Source organism: Bos grunniens, chromosome 8 (assembly GCF_055505025.1).
Source record: "Bos grunniens cultivar Pamir isolate PY7600 chromosome 8, Bosgru_T2T1.0, whole genome shotgun sequence".
NCBI classification, from domain to species: domain Eukaryota; kingdom Metazoa; phylum Chordata; class Mammalia; order Artiodactyla; family Bovidae; genus Bos; species Bos grunniens.
In genome coordinates, this window is record NC_141172.1 from 84,365,640 (window position 1) to 84,381,424 (window position 15,785).

Below are 15,785 nucleotides of genomic sequence, written 5' to 3' on the forward strand. Positions count from 1 at the left end.
ACTGATTGACTTGTGGATTTTGAACTATCTTTGCATTTGTGGAATAAATCACACTTGATTATGGTATATGATCCTTTTTATATGTTGTTGAATTTGGTTTGCTAATATTTTTGAGGATTTTTGTGTCTATATTCATCAGAGATACTGAAGTAATTTTCTCTTTTGGGTAATGCCTTTTCCTAAATTCTATCAGGGTAATAATAGCCTCATAGAATGAATTTGGGAGTGTTCCCCCCGCTTCATTTATTGGTGCTAGGTATTAGCTCTTCTTATTGTATTTGGTAGAATTTCCCTGGGAAGCCATCTATCTATACCTGGACTTTTGTTTGCTGGCAGTGCTTTTTTTGTTGTTGTTAACACTAATTCAATTTCTTATTGATCTGTTCAGTTTGTTTCTGTCTTTCTGATTCAGTCTTTGAGTACTTTGTGTTTCTCAGATTTTTATCCATTCCTTCTAGGTTGTTCAGCTTGTTGGCATATAACTGTCTGTAATATTCTCTGACAATATTGTGTTTCACTGATATTGGTTGTAGTCTTCTCTTTCCTATCTTACTTTGCTTATGTGAATTCTCTTTTTTTCTTAATGAGCCTATCTAAAAGCTTATCAATTTTGTCTATCCTTTTAAAAAATCATCTCTTGCTTCCATTGATCTTTTCTATTTTTTGTCTCTATTTTATTCATTTCCTCTCTGATCTTTATTATTTTTCAATAAAGATCAATAAAAAATATTATTTTAAAATAATGCCTTAATTATTTCTTTACTTGTGCTGACTTGAGCTTTGTTCTTTTTCTAATTCATTTACGTAGAAGATAGCTTGATTTTTCTTATATGCTCAGATATGTATGTATCATTATAATGTTCCCTATTACATCTACTTTTGCTGCATCACATTAGTGGTACAAAGGTGTGTTTTTGTTTTTATTTCTCTTTTTTTCTGATTTCCTCACTGACCCATTGTTTCTTGTAAAGACATGTTATTTAGGCTCCATGTGTTTGTGTTTTTTCTTCCAGTAATTGGTTTCTAGTTTCACACTGCTGTGGTTCGGGGAAAAAAGCATGATGTAATTTCAATGCTCTTATATTTATTGAGACTTGTTTTGTGGCCTAGTCTGTGATCTATCCTGGAGCTCATTTCCATGTGAAGTTGAAAAGAAATGTGCATTCTGCTGTTTTGGGGATGGAACGCCCTATATATATGTATCTATTATGTATATCCGGTCTAGTGTGTCATTTAAGACCACTGTTTCCTTATTGATTTTCCATCTGTATGAATCTGTCCCTTGATGTAAGTGGAGTGTTAAACTCTCCTACTATTTTTCTATTATTGTCAGTTTCTTGTTTTTATGTCTGTTAATATTTGTTTTCCATAAATTTAGTTGTACCTGTATGACCAGCCTAGATAGCATATTCAAAAGCAGAGACATTACTTTGCCAACAAAGGTCTGTCTAGTCAAGGCTATGGTTTTTCCTGTGGTCATGTATGGATGTGAGAGTTGGACTGGGAAGAAGGCTGAGCGCCGAAGAATTGATGCTTTTGAACTGTGGTGGTGGAGAAGATTCTTGAGAGTCTTGGACTGCAAGGAGATCCAACCAGTCCATTCTGAAGGAGATCTGCCCTGGGATTTCTTTGGAAGGAATGATGCTAAAGCTGAAACTCCAATACTTTGGCCACCTCATGTGAAGAGTTGACTCATTGGAAAAGACTCTGATGCTGGGAGGGATTGGGGGCAGGAGGAGAAGGGGACGACAGAGGATGAGATGGCTGGATGACATCACTGACTCGATGGACATGAGTCTCAGTGAACTCTGGGAGTTGGTGATGGACAGGGAGGCCTGGCGTGCTGCGATTCATGGGGTCGCAAAGAGTCAGACATGACTGAGCGACTGATCTGATCTGATTTGATATGGGATGTATATATATTAATGAATGTTATATTCTTTTTTTTAAATTGATCACTGTATCATTATATAATGCCCTTCGTTTTATTTTTTATGGACTTTCCTTTAAAGTCTTATCTGTAAGATGTAAGTATTGATACCAGCTTTCTTGTCATTTTCATTTGCATGAAAAATAGTCTGCATGTCTTTTGAAATTTTTATTTATTTTAATTTATTTTTTGCCTATGCTGTGTCTTCATTGCTCCATGCAGGCTTTCTCTAGTTGTGGTGAGCAGGGTCTACTCTCGAGTTGCAGTGCACAGGCTTTTCATTGCAGCGACTGCTTTCATTGCAGAGCTCAATCTCTAGACTTAGTCTTCAGTAGTTGTAGGCATATTGGCTCAGGATTTGCAGCATGTGGGCTCAGTAGTTGTGGCACACGGGCTTAGTAGCCCCACGGCATGTAGAATCTTCCTAGACCAGGGATTAAACCCATGACCCCTGCACTGACAGCTGGATTCTTAATAACTGCTGCTGCCGCTAAATCACTTCAGTCATGTCCGGCTCTGTGCGACCCCAGAGACGACAGCCCACCAGGCTCCCCTGTCCCCGGGATTCTCCAGGCAAGAACACTGGAGTGGGTTGCCATTTCCTTCTCCCATGCATCAAAGTGAAAAGTGAAAGTGAAGTCGCTCAGTCATGTCCGACCCTCAGCGACCCCATGGACTAGACTACCAGAGAAATCCTAGTCTGTGTGTCTTTCAAGAGGGTCTCTTGCACACAAATGGGTCCAGTTATCTGCTCTGTCTTTTGATTGAAACATTTAGATACATACAAGTTTGTATTTAACTGCTTTTTTGTTACTTGTTTTCTGGTTGTTTTTATCATTCTGTATTCTTTTCTTCTTCCTTTAGTTTCTTCCCTTTGATGATTTTCTTTAGTGATATGCTTGTGTTACTTTCTCTATTTTTTGTGTATCCATTGTAGTATTTTGATTGTGGTTACCATGAGGTTCATATATGTTGACCTATATATTTGCTTTTTTAAACTGGTAGCCATTTAAGTTCAAATACATTCTAAAGGACACTTTACTACCCTCCCCTATGGTTTGTGGTTTTGATGTCATATTTTACATCTTCATGTATATACATTAACTGTTTATTGTAGTTATAGTAGATTTTCTAACTTTTGTCTTATAATCTTTGTACTAGCTTATGTTGAGTGATTGACCCACAGCCTTTACTACATATTTGTGTTTACTTGTGGGGTTTTTCCTTTCCTATAAATTCTTACTGTCATCACCGACTCATGGACGTGAGTTTGAACAAACTCCAGGAGTTGATGATGGACAGGGAAGCCTGGCATGCTGCAATCCATGGAGTCTCAAAGAGACATCAGTCACGACTGAGTGATCAAACTGAACTGAACTGATAAATTCTTACATCTTGTACCTCTTTCTTTTCCACGTGGGGAAAACAATTTAAGACTACTTTTAGGATTGGTTTAGTATTGATAAACTCCTTTGCTGCTAAGTCGCTTCAGTCATGTCTGACTCTACACAACCCCATAGACGGCAGCCCACCAGGCTCCCCCATCCCTGGGATTCTCCAGGCAAGAACACTGGAGGGGTTGCCATTTCCTTCTCCAATGCATGAAAGTGAAAACTGAAAGGGAAGTTGCTCAATTGTGTCTGACTCTTCACGACCCCGTGGACTACAGCCTACCAGGCTCCTCCGTCCATAGGATTTTCCAGGCAAGAGTACTGGAGTGGGGTGCCATCGCCTTCTCTGGATAAACTCCTTTAGTTTTTCCTTATTTGAGAAGTTCTTTATTTCCCTTTCAATTCTGAATGATAGTCCTGCTGGAAATAATCCTAGTTGTAGGTTTTTCCCTTTTACCACTCTGAGTATGTCATGCCATTCCCTTTTGGCCTGCTAAGTTTCTGCAGAAAATTCAGCGGATAGACTTATGGGTACTCCTTTGTATGTGACTTTATGTGACTTTTTCTCTGGCTACCTTTAATTTTTCTCTTTAATTTAACTTTTCCCGTTTTAACTATGATACGTTCTGGTCTGTATCTCTCAGTTCATCTTGTTTGGAATGCTCTGAATACCTAGATATCTGTTTCCTTCTTCAGGTTCAGGAAATTTTCAGCCATAATTTCATTAAATACATTTTCAACCCTCTTCACTCTCTCTTCTCTCTGGAACCTCTATAATGTGAATGTTAGCATACTTGATGTTGTCTCAGAGGTTCCTTAAACTGTTCTCATATTTTAAAAATTTGTTTATCTTTTTACCATTCTGGTTGGGTGATTTCCATTATTCTGTCTTCCAGATCACTTGTGCATTCTTCTCTATTACTTAGTCTTCTCTTAATTCTTTCTAGTATGTTTTTCACTTTAGTTATTTCATTCTTCAATTCTGACTGGTTTTTGTACTTTCTAGTTCCTTGTTAGAATTCTCTCTGTGTTCATCTTTTCTTTTCCCTAGTTTGTTTAACATTCTTATTACCAATGCTTTGAACTCATTATCTGGTAAATTCTCTCTGTTCTTATTGGTGGTTTTGTCATTGTTCTTTCATTGGAAAGACATTCTTTGGTTTTCTCACTTTGCTTAACATTTCCTCTTGCTATGAAATTAGGTGAAACTGTTACCTATCCTGATCTTGGTGTGTTGTACTTATGTGGAGACCTTTATGCAGTCTGCCTGTGCTCAGCAGTTGTGATGTGAGAGGTGGATCTGATGGGTCATGTCTCCCCCCAGGATGTGCTGTCTGGTATCACCTGGTGGGTGATGGGGCTGGAGATGGAGGGACTAGAGCCATAGCCAAGTGTGAACTGAAGCTTCTTCTATGCTGAGTGGTCATCGCTACTCTATCAGGGGTGGGGACTTGTCCCCAGGTGCTGGAGCAGGGGTGGTATCTGAGCTGGTTGCTTTCCCTCCAAGTGTGCACTCTACCCTCTCCTAGAAATGGCACCTTTGCCCCAGGAGGCACAGTGCCAGAGCAGAAAGGGCTGCAGTGGGCACCAGGTGCGGGGCAAGATATACAGTGGGACAGTCCCAGCAAGCTAGTCAGCCCCAATCAGCTCCTGATCTGCTGCCTCTGAGTACCAGCAGTGGCTGTACTCGCCCCATTTATATGCAAGGTTAGGTTTGAGCCAGCTCCATCCCCAGCTACACACTCTGCTTAGCAATGACAGCTTTCAACCTGGTGGGAAATCTCCAGAGGTAGAGGGGCTGGGCACATGCTAGGCAGTTTCATGAAACTCTCCAGAACGCCATCCTACACTTCATTCCTGGGAGTAAGCAAGCTTGGGTCTAGGTTTCTAGGTTTCTCACCCTCCTCGAAGTCCAGTTGATTTTCAGACCACTGAAGAAGACATATACCCTTCTGGAACTCCTATACTGTAAAGGTCAGCATGTTGGACCCTAGGGCTGAAGTACCAAATATGTACGTCAAATCACCAGCAGGAGAGATCTGGTGACCGCCACATACCACCCTTCTCTTCTGTGGGCCCAGATCCCAGGCTGATAGCTCCTTTCCCTTCTTACGTGACTCATATGGCTCTTTCTTTTACAGCTTTTGTTTTAGAAGAATTTTTCTTTCCATTTCCAGTTTATTTTCAGGGAGAGTTGCTCCACATATTAGATGTATTTTTGATGCGTTCATGGGGGAGGGTGAGGTTGGCATCATCTTCCTACTCTGCCATCTTGATCTCCTCTCCTCCCTCCTTTTACTTTCAACGTCTTTGTGTTTTTGTATCGAAAGTGAGTTTTTTGTAGACAGCATATAGATCACTTGTGCTTTTTTATCCGGTCTGCCAATCTTTTATTTAGTGATTTCAATCCATTTACATTAAAATGTCTTACAGTTTTTTATTCCTCAATTACTTCATTGTTGCCTCAAGTTTTTTTTTGTAGTGTGTTTTGATTCCTCCCCCTTTTAACTTTTCTGTATATATTTTTATTTTCTTATTGATTACCTTGGGGTTTACAGTTAAAATCTTAGCCTTATAACAGCTTTATGTGAATGATACCACCTTGTTTCAATAGTGCGAGAGCACTTTACTTCTGTGTAACTCCATCCCTTCTCCTCTGTGTTTTTGCACAGACTGCATCTTTGTACACTGTGTGCCCATTCACATGGATTTATAATTGTTACATAATGCATTTGCCTTTTTAATCATGTAAGGGAAAAAGGAATTACAACCAAAATTACAATAGTATTGGCTTACATATTTAGCTATGTAGTTGCTTCGTTTATTTCTTCCCATGACTTTTGAGTTACTATTATCCTTTCATTTCAACCTGAAATGAAAGTTTTTTGTTTAGTATTTCTTGTGAGGCAAATCTTTTAGTAACAACCTGCTTTTGTTTCTGTTTATCCAGAAGTCTTAGTTTCTCCTTCAGCCTGCTCAGTGTAGAATCTTGGTTGACAGTCTTTTCTTTCTGTACTTCAAGTATTTTTTCCTGTGTTTAGTTTTCTCTTCTTGATAGACTCTGTACACTTATCTTCTTTTTTTTTCCTTTGTGTTTCTTAGAATTGACTATTTCAATTATATGGTCTCAAATTTGCTGATTCTTTTTCTGCCTGCTCAGATCTGCTTTTGAGCTCCTCTGAAGTGAAATGAAGTTGCTCAGTTGTATCTGACTCTTTGCGACCCCATGGACAGTAGCCTACCAGGCTCTGCGATCCATGGGATTTTCCAGGCAAGAATACTGGAGTGGGCTGCCATTTCCTTCTCCAGGGGATCTTCCCAACCCAGGGATCGAACCCAGGTCTCCTGCATTGCAGACAGACGCTTTACCATCTGAGCCACTAGGGAAGCCTCTAGTGGAATTTTAATTTCAGTTATTATCCTTTTTAGCTCTAATATTTCAGCTCTAATATTTGGTTCCTTTTATAACTTCTTTGACTTTATTGATATTCTCATGTTGTTCATGCATCATTATCCTGATTTCCTTTTTGTCCATGTTTCCTTTAATTCTTTGAACGTATTTGAAACAGTAGATTGAAAGTCTTTATTTTGTAAGTACAGTGTCTAGACTTCTTCAGGGACAGGTGCTGTTAATGAGTTTTCCCCTTTGTATGGATCATACTTTCCATTTTCTGTGTATAAATATTTGTGATTTCTTGGTGAAAACTGGACATCTGAATATTATAAGTGATAACTCTGGAAAACAGAGTCCTGCCTTCCCCAGCATTTGCTGGTTTTGTTTGCTGAAGGCTTAGTTAGTGGTCATTTTTTTTTCAAATTGTATTCCATTATATGTTATTTCAAGATATCAGGTATAATTCTGTGTTACACAGTAAATTCTTGATGTTTATCTTTTTATGTATAGTTTGTATCTGTTAATACTTATTTGTCCTCCAAAAATTTCTTGATTTTTCTAGGTCTTTAATAGTTCCATCTGCATTTTAGAAACCGCCTGTATGTATCTACAAAATAGCCTTATTGGATTTTTATTCTGATTGTATTAAGTCTGTTGATCATCTGGGTAAGATTTGACACATTAACAGTAGCGAGTCTATTATAAACATGACGTCTCTTTGTTTATGTCTAATTTTCTCTCAGTGAAGTTTTGTAGTTTTCAGTGTAAAGGTGTTACACATCTTTCATTAAATTTAACCTTGAGATAGTTGATATTTTGGAATGTGATTATAAATTTTATTGCTTTAAAATATCCTTTTACAGATTATGTTTGTAGCATATAGAAATATGGTTATTTTTTGTACCTTGTATCCTGCAATCTTGCTAAATTAACTTCTTAGTTCTAGAAATTGGTTTGTCTGCTCTTTTTGGTTTTCTCCATACACGGTCTTGTCGTCTGCAAATAAGGATGGTTTTCCTTTTTCTTTTCAGTCTGTGTTCCTTATTCCTTTTCTTTTATTGGCTGGAACTTTCCCATACAGTGTTGGCTAGGGGCAAGGGAAGCAAGGGGCAAGGGGAAATACATTTGGCATTTCACCATTGGCACAGGGTTGGCTGTGGGTTCTACAGAGGCCCTTCCAGATGGAGGAGGGACCCTGTGCTTTCTGTGAAGGAGTGTGGAACTTCTCAGATACTCCCCCTGCATCTGTGGGGAGCATCACATGGAATTCTCCTTTGGTATGTAACTGTGGGGAGATGCAGTGATTTTTGCTGGGATGACATCATTGCATTCGTGGGGCAAAACCTCACTTGGCTCTGATGTTTTATCTTTTTTTTTTTTTTAATTGCTTGGTTATATTTGCCAACATTGTGTCTAGAGAGTTTGAAGGCTGTTGGTCTGAAATCTCTTCTTGCAGTGGCTTCATAAGGTTTCTGCATCGTGGCCATGTTGGCCTCACTAACCATCACAGCTTGTTTCTCATTGTGCTGCTTCTCTTCCGGGGCTGTACCTGAGGAGCAGGGAGCAGAGGTGCCGCCCTGCCCCCGACTCCAGATCTCTGGGCACAGCCGTGCAGAGCTCCCAGCTGTTCTGGACCTCCCATCATGACACTGACTAGTCAAGCAGGAGGCCTTTGGGTGGGGGTGTGTGGTTCCCTCACTGTTACTCAGGGTTTAGGTCCTGCTGGGTCTGCTTTGAAGCCCACTCTGGCCTGTGGACATTCACGGCGTGTGGCTGCCTTCTTGCCCCACACTTTCACTCTGATGTCAGCCATTAAAAGGTGCCCCAGGGCATGTCCTGAGACCACCCTCTCCTGAGGATGGAGAAACTGCAGGGACCCCCAAGGCCACTGAGTGATGCTAGCTGATTGAAGCCATGTTTCTTGTCTTATAGATGAACACATCTCGAACAGCAATGGGGATGCCATGTCTGGCCCCGGTACCCAGCCCTGTACCCACCGTGGTCATTCCTGGAGCTGCCTCAGCCCTTCCTGTGCCCATGCCAGGTACTGCCCTCTCCTGCCTCCCAGCCCCACCTTTGGGCCAGTATGGAAGCCTGATCCCAGCTCCAGTGTCCTGGGGTCCCTGGGCAGCCCAGGCAGGCAGCCGGAGCCTCAACGCGGGGCCAAGCCTGGGCGCAGCAGATGCGCCAGCCCTCCCTGTGTTCTTCAGGCCAACTGTGGTCAGCATGCCCGGCCCCAGGCTGCAGATCATGTAGCTCTCTGTCTCACTACTTGCCAGTGGAAGACACTGAACAGCCTGGAGGAGTCGGGTTGTGGTTTGGCCTCCGAGTCCTTCCCTGTCTGCTCATGGGTGCCCAGCCAGGGAGCTGGCACATGGGCAGCAATCGTTGCTTCCTTTATTGCTGCAGACCTTATTTCCTCTTAGGTTCCTGTGGTCAACACTTGCTGTCTTTGCACTCACTTCCTGTACTTGAATCGATGGTTAGAACATTGTAATAACCCTGCAGAAGTACAGTGCCTTGAATTCCAGCTTTTCCATTCCCTGATGGAAAGACGTGTTTTAAAAAACCGTGTATCAGGAAAGGTGTATTTCATTTATAGTTGGTTTGTGCATTGATATCTCTATTTCCCACTTTAAGTTGCAGAGATATGAATGGTTTACAAATCTGAAGCTAAAGTCTGATCTTTTCTGTTGTACATGCTTTAAAAAAAATTGAACTAGTGACCTTGAATATTGAAGAGTTGCAAATGCTAGAGTAACTCTGCTTTGTATTCATAAAATGAGATCTCTCCAGCTGTATGGTCACAGATAGCAAACAGATGGACAAATTCCCTCAACTGCAGTGCCGTGGGCACTGCCAGCAGACTGCCCAGGGGTGCATGGTTATTGGGGCAGTGCATTGCTAATGGTAGTTGATCTCTTAGTCAGGAATGTTAGCATCTGTGTTTGGCTACGTGGAACTGCTGTAAAGTGCTGGGTAAGCAGACATGACCCAAAGCCTGCAGGGCTCCTCTGAGTGTGGGGGAGGTAAAGGTTTGTGTCTGGAGGTGCAGAAGCACAGGCAGGCCACCTGCTCTGCAGAGAGAGTGTGGCCCCTTCTGCTCAGGGGACCCACCAACCTCCCCTCCCAGCCTGCCTTCCTTTTCTGTTGTTTGCACAGAGGCCTGTGGCCACCTGGGCCTAGCTTTCCCAGTGTTCACAGGCTACTCTGCCCACCTCTGGCCTCCAGACTGTTCTGCAGGCACCAAGCCATCGTGCTGGGGGGTAGGAGGGATCCTCTCCTGGAAATTTCAGTGCTACTCATCTCAGACAGGCACCAAACAGCCCAGGGTGGGAGCTGAAGGCCCCACTCCCCACTGGCCAAGATGTTTCCCACTTCCCACTGGGAGGCAGCTGGTTGGGCTGCCCAGATGTGAATTGTATAGTTCTGTTGTACTTTGGGACTTCACTAGGACTGGCTGAATTCTTTTGGTTTAAATGTATTATTCCGTCAATTCAGTTAGAATTGAATTTTCTAGGTGATTATGCAGAATCTTCTGCCAGGGCATGAAGCTATAGTAAGAGATTTCTGTTCTCTGTAATGTGCCCCTGGGTCCTTGGATTGAGAATCATGTGCGCCTGGTTCCTGAGGGTGGTGGAAACTGCCCTCTTCCCACACCCACCCTGCTGTACCAGACATGCGGTTTGGAGTCCTGGCCTGTAACAGGAATGGTCAGTGGCACAGACTCTCCAAGAGATTGTATATTTGAAGGAGAAAAATAAACATTTTTGCTTGAAAACAGTGTGGAGCCACATCTTTTTCTTAACTTCTGGCCACAGAGAAGCTGAACCAGCCAGTCTCATAGGGAGCATCGGGTGGGCAGCCCTGGCAGGCAGCGCTGCTGTCCTGGCACAGCTTCACTCTCAGCAACACGCTTCTGTCAGCACCTCGCCCAGGAGGCTGGGGCGGCCAGGAGGGGCCAGGGGGCTGAGTGGCAGGTGCTGTCTTCCTGGCAGGATCTGGTGTGACTGACGCTGAGCCGACCTGACTTGGACGATGAGACTGGGGTGTTGGGCAGGGCTCGTAGGCCAGCTCTGTGGCTCCGGGCCTAGGTTAGCCTGTTCACTCGGCTTTCAGACATTGAATCTGAACTGCATTTGGATGTACAGTAGCCTCTGCCTATGGAGGGTATGAGTCTCATGGCCAACTGAAAGGTGTCTCTGACCGCTGTCCATGTTGTCTAACAGTAAGCCAGGTTTGTGTGACTCACCCTGGACACAGCTGGGTGGGGGCTGGGCCACCTGCACTCCGGTCACTGGAGGGGCTCTGCTGTCCAGCAGGTGCAAGTTGGGGGAGGCCCCCTGCAGGGCTCACCACATTTTCCTGGCTCACCCGCCCTGATGGCCTTTTGCTCAGCTGGCGGTGCCCCTGCATGCCTGCTGCATGCACTCAAGCTGGGGGTTGCGGTTCCTCCCACTCCACCCAGCTGGGGTCTCTGCCCTGGTCTGTTTGTCCTGTGTTTCCACCGAGGTGCAGTCAGGCGTTGTGCTCCAGCCACCCACAGTGCTCCACCTCAGCACTGGCTCTGAGCAGAGGCCGAGGCGGCTTGGGATGCTGCTCTGCTTGCTGTGCCCAAGGAGCCAGAGGTCCCTCACTCTCCAGAGCAACATTTGTGCGGACCCTGGGAGGCCCTGCCTGGTTCGGGCGGTTGCTCAGTGTGGAAGGAGGCCAGATGACAGAGGCAGCCAGGAGTCTTATCTGTATAGTGCCTGGGTCGTGGTCAGGCGGCCCGGTCCTCCACGGAGTGTGACAGCTCTGGTGTCACCATTCCAACTTCCGGGGCCTCACGTGGTCACGGCAGGCCTATAATGAGCTGTGGCGGTTTTGTTTTCTAGATTCTGAAAGTGAGAAGCCCGACTGAGCCCAGGCAGGCCGACCCAGACCCAGACGCCAGGCCCTGTGTCATCTCACGCAGAGAAGGCGAGCCCACGCCTCGTGTCCGGTTCACGATGTTTTGTAATCACTTTCTAAGCATTTTTTATTCACAATTGGAAACACAAATGTAAGCAAGAATAAAAAAATATTTTGGGGGAAACAGGACTTTGGTTTTTCAAACTCTCTTTTCTGGTGGTCCCCAGACAGGCAGGTAACCCGCGATGGTGGTAAGTGAATGAGGGTGTTGGAGAAACTCCTGGGATCGCACAGCTGGACGGGTCTGGGGGTAAGTACCCTTAGCTAAGGGGTTCTTGAATATAGGGATGACACTTTCTATGGTGCTTAATAGTGCCCAGGGTAGCTCAAGGTCCTTGTGTCCAGACAGTAGCTAGTATGGGTCAGACGTGTGATAAAGACCCACCTCTCAGAGAAGCAGTTGAGGTTGTGGGTTGCAGGCATCCTGGCCGCAATTTTCAGGCATTCTCCTCCTTCACACCCAGGACAGCCCCTTTCTATGCAGAGCCCTGGAGGCTGAACAGTGGTGCCCATCTCTGTTGATGGCTCCTTGGCCCATCCAGGCTTGGGCCTTTGTGCACACAGCTCCATTCATTATGCTGCCCCTCAGGCTTCCTTACTCTGTCACTTGACATGATCATACATCCCCCAGGCACAGGACAGGCATCCACAGTGGCTTGAAATGACCCTTCGTTCAGATTTCACATGCACCACTAGGAGGGGCCAGGCGCAGGTCTGAAGCCCCTGACTTCAGTAGGGGGTGGGATCGGCCCAGTGGCCCTTGTAGGGCTGCACCACCACCATGGTAGGGTGTCCGAAGCACAGTGTGAAAGCCAGGGAACTGGCTAGGGGCTTCACAGAGTAGCGTGCAGTAGTAAAGTTGCAGCCTGGTCAGCTGGAAAGGAGGATCACACTGGGACCTGGAGTTTGGTGTAGAATTCAGGGGGTCCCATTCATTGGGATGAGAAAATTGTATCTTGGTTTTCCATTAATCTCTGAGTGTGATTTAGTGTTTCCTCCAGTGAAGAATGTAGAGTTGGAGCAGCAGCACCTGGGCTATGTCACCACTGGAGCCCGCAGATGCTTTGTGTGACATTGTAGTTGTCAAGGTGTCCCCAAGTGTTATGTTTGGTTGTCACACAAAATGCCAGCCCCTTAGACTCAGTACCTATCCAACTGGCTGACAAAAGCAGAGCAGCACAGGCTTCCTGCCTCCCCACAGCTTCTCAGAGGGTGTGCAGGTGAAATTTTGGGGCATACATAGGGGCTGCCCACTTCATGCCTGTCAGCTGTTGGTGTTGCTGCCCAGGCCAAGTGGACATGTGCCAGTGTGTGCTCTCTGTGATGAAGCAGAGTAGGCACATGTTTTACCACGTGTAACAACATTGTGTATTTTCATTGTGTTCATTTTGTCACTGTCCGTTTGTGGCTTTTGTTACTTAGGTTTTCTATCGATGGCAATAATGCACAGTTTACTTTTTCAGATAGCAAATTTATTTAAATCATTCCTTTTAAGCAAGTATGAGCTAATGGTAAAAATTGGCCGTAAGATAATAGTACTCAGAGGTAAAAGTAGCACATGCTGCTGCTGCTAAGTCGCTTCAGTCGAGTCTGACTCTGTGCGACCCCATAGACAGCAGCCCACCAGGCTCCCCCATCCCTGGGATTCTCCAGGCAAGAACACTGGAGTGGGTTGCCATTTCCTTCTCCAATGCATGAAAGTGAAGAGTGAAAGTGAAGTCGCCCAGTTGTGTCTGACTCTTAGCGACCCCATGGACTGTGGCCCACCAGGCTCCTCCGTCCATGGGATTTTCCAGGCAAGAGTGCTGGAGTGGAGTGCCATGAGCGAATGGTTAAAATTGCAAGGGTAGATGGCTGAAGTGTGGAAACCCAGCATGGGCTCACAGGTTCACATCCAGTAGCCCTTGGATGTAAACACCTATGAGGGCACAAGCTTCCTCCAGAATTTGAGTAGGCAGCTATCAGATTCCTTTATTAGGGGGTATGTTTCTGGTTGGGCAAAGGGGAGAGGCTGGGTTGGAACAGACTGAATACCTGTTCACACTACAGCATCATTGAGCACTTCCCACAGCACATTTTGGGAGCAGAAGCCAGTGGCTACCTTACCTCCTAGGACCCCCATATAGCAGAGTCAACCTCACCTCAACTGCAGGAGCAGCTAGGTCCTCCCTGAAAATGGAGATGGCCCTCTGGAAGCAGCTCAATTGCTGTATTCATCAGCACAGGCAGAGGGACAGGCAGGTGATGTTGATGGTCAAGCCACTATCCCAGGGGGCGGATCCTGCATATTGCTGTCCTGGGGATCTGCACACACAGCTTCCTCCACTGCTTAGAAGTGCTCAGTGGCTCTCCAGAGCCTCCAGGAAAACCCTAGTCTCAGATAAAACCCTGGAAAACAGATAAAACTGCAAAGAGAGCAATAGACAAATTCACAGCCACAGCCAGCTATTTCAGTAAATGACCCAACAAGTAGATAGAAAGCCATTGTAATAGAGGTGACTCCATTTTTGAGGTCTGAGTGCCAACAGCTTTTAAGCATCACCTCTCCTCTCCGCTCCATATCTGGGCATGCTGATAAGCTAAACCCTAGTGCCCCATCCCTTGGCATCACGGGAAATTCACACTGTAAGTGGAAGCCTCATCCTGACTCTACTCCCTAATAACCATAAAAACCCCAATGCCTATAGGGTTTTTATGGTTATTATACCTGCTCACTCAATCTGTTTTGGATCTTAACACCTCATAATGTGAGTAACAAGCCTGTTTATCATCTTTCGATTGTGTGTGTGCACATGTGTATGCATGTGTCTCTCAATATCCAAACCACAGTTTGGCTGGAGGTCCCTCCTGTTTCTGTGAAGTGACCACAGCAGTCACTGAGAACATATAAAACTTGGACACCACTCTCAACCTGCTGTCTTGATTAACATTTCTAAAATTCCACTTGCCACAGAGCACACATTCTTTTTTGTGTATGTGATCTGTATACCAAGATAAGCCAGATTCAGGGTCATAAAAATGAGTGGCAATTCTAAATTCTAAAGGATTCAAGTCATATAAGTGATATTCCTTCACCACAATGGAATTAAATTAGAAATTAGGAACAGATCTCTGGAAAACATCCAGAGATGTTTGGAAATGAGGTAACATACTTCTAAATAACCTATGGATTAAAAGGAGATCAAATGAGAAATTAGAAAACCAGTTAAACAATAAAAATGAAAACATCAAAACTGATGGCATATTGCTAAAACAGTACTTAGGCCTATATTTGAAGAAAAGATCAAATTAATGACTTCATCTTCTGCCTTAAGAAATTAGCAGAGGAAGAAATTAAATCCAAAGTAAACATAAGAAGTGGAATAGTAAAAATCAGTAAAATAGAAAACAGGAAGAACAATAGAGAATATCTATGTAACCGAAAGACAATGTATGAGAAACTCAATAAAACTGAAAAATCTATTGAAAATTCTCTTGCATTCCTATACACCACCAACAAAAGATCAGACAGATGAGAAACAATCTCATTCACCATTGCATCAAAAAGAATAAAATATCTAGGAATCAACCTACCTAAGGAGGCAAAAGACCTGTTCTCAGAAACCTACAAGATACTGATGAAAAAAAATGAGATCACACCAACAGATGGAGAGATAGTATGTTCTTGGATTGAAAAAAATCAACGTTGTGAAAATGACTTGGGCTTCCCTGGTGGCTCAGATGGTAAAAAAAAAAAAAAAAAAAAAAAAAATCTGCTTACAGTGCAGGAACCCAGATTAAATCCCTGGGTCAGGAAGATCTCCTGGAGAAGTGAATGGCTACCCACTCTAGTATTCTTGCCTGGAGAATCCCATGTACAGAGGAGCCAAGTGGGCTACAGTCCATGGGATTGCAAAGAACTGGACATGACAGCAACTAAGCATGCACACATGCACCCAGTGTGTCTCAGTGCAATCCCTATCAAACTACCAATGCCATTTTTCACAGAATAAGAAAAAAAAAATGTTTTTTAACAATTTGTATGGAAACACGAAAGACCTCAAATACCCAAAGTAATCCTGAGAAGGAAAAACAGAGCTAGAGGAATTAGGGTCCCTGACTTCAGACTATACTACAA

General features: G+C 44.1%; 1 protein-coding gene across 13 annotated transcripts in view; it reads left to right on the top strand.

Annotated features, from left to right (window-relative positions):
• Nucleotides 1-11,797, top strand: part of WNK2 (WNK lysine deficient protein kinase 2) — a 146,927-nt gene extending 135,130 nt beyond the window's left edge. For all 13 annotated transcript variants that reach the window (XM_086315624.1, XM_086315616.1, XM_086315617.1 and 10 more), the window contains 2 exons: nt 8,648-8,759; nt 11,593-11,797. In XM_086315624.1, the coding sequence (XP_086171750.1) occupies nt 8,648-8,759; nt 11,593-11,618 (138 nt within the window). In that variant the 3' untranslated portion in view covers nt 11,619-11,797. The remainder of the gene's footprint in view (nt 1-8,647; nt 8,760-11,592) is intronic.
• The last annotated feature ends 3,988 nt before the right edge of the window (nt 11,798-15,785 follow it).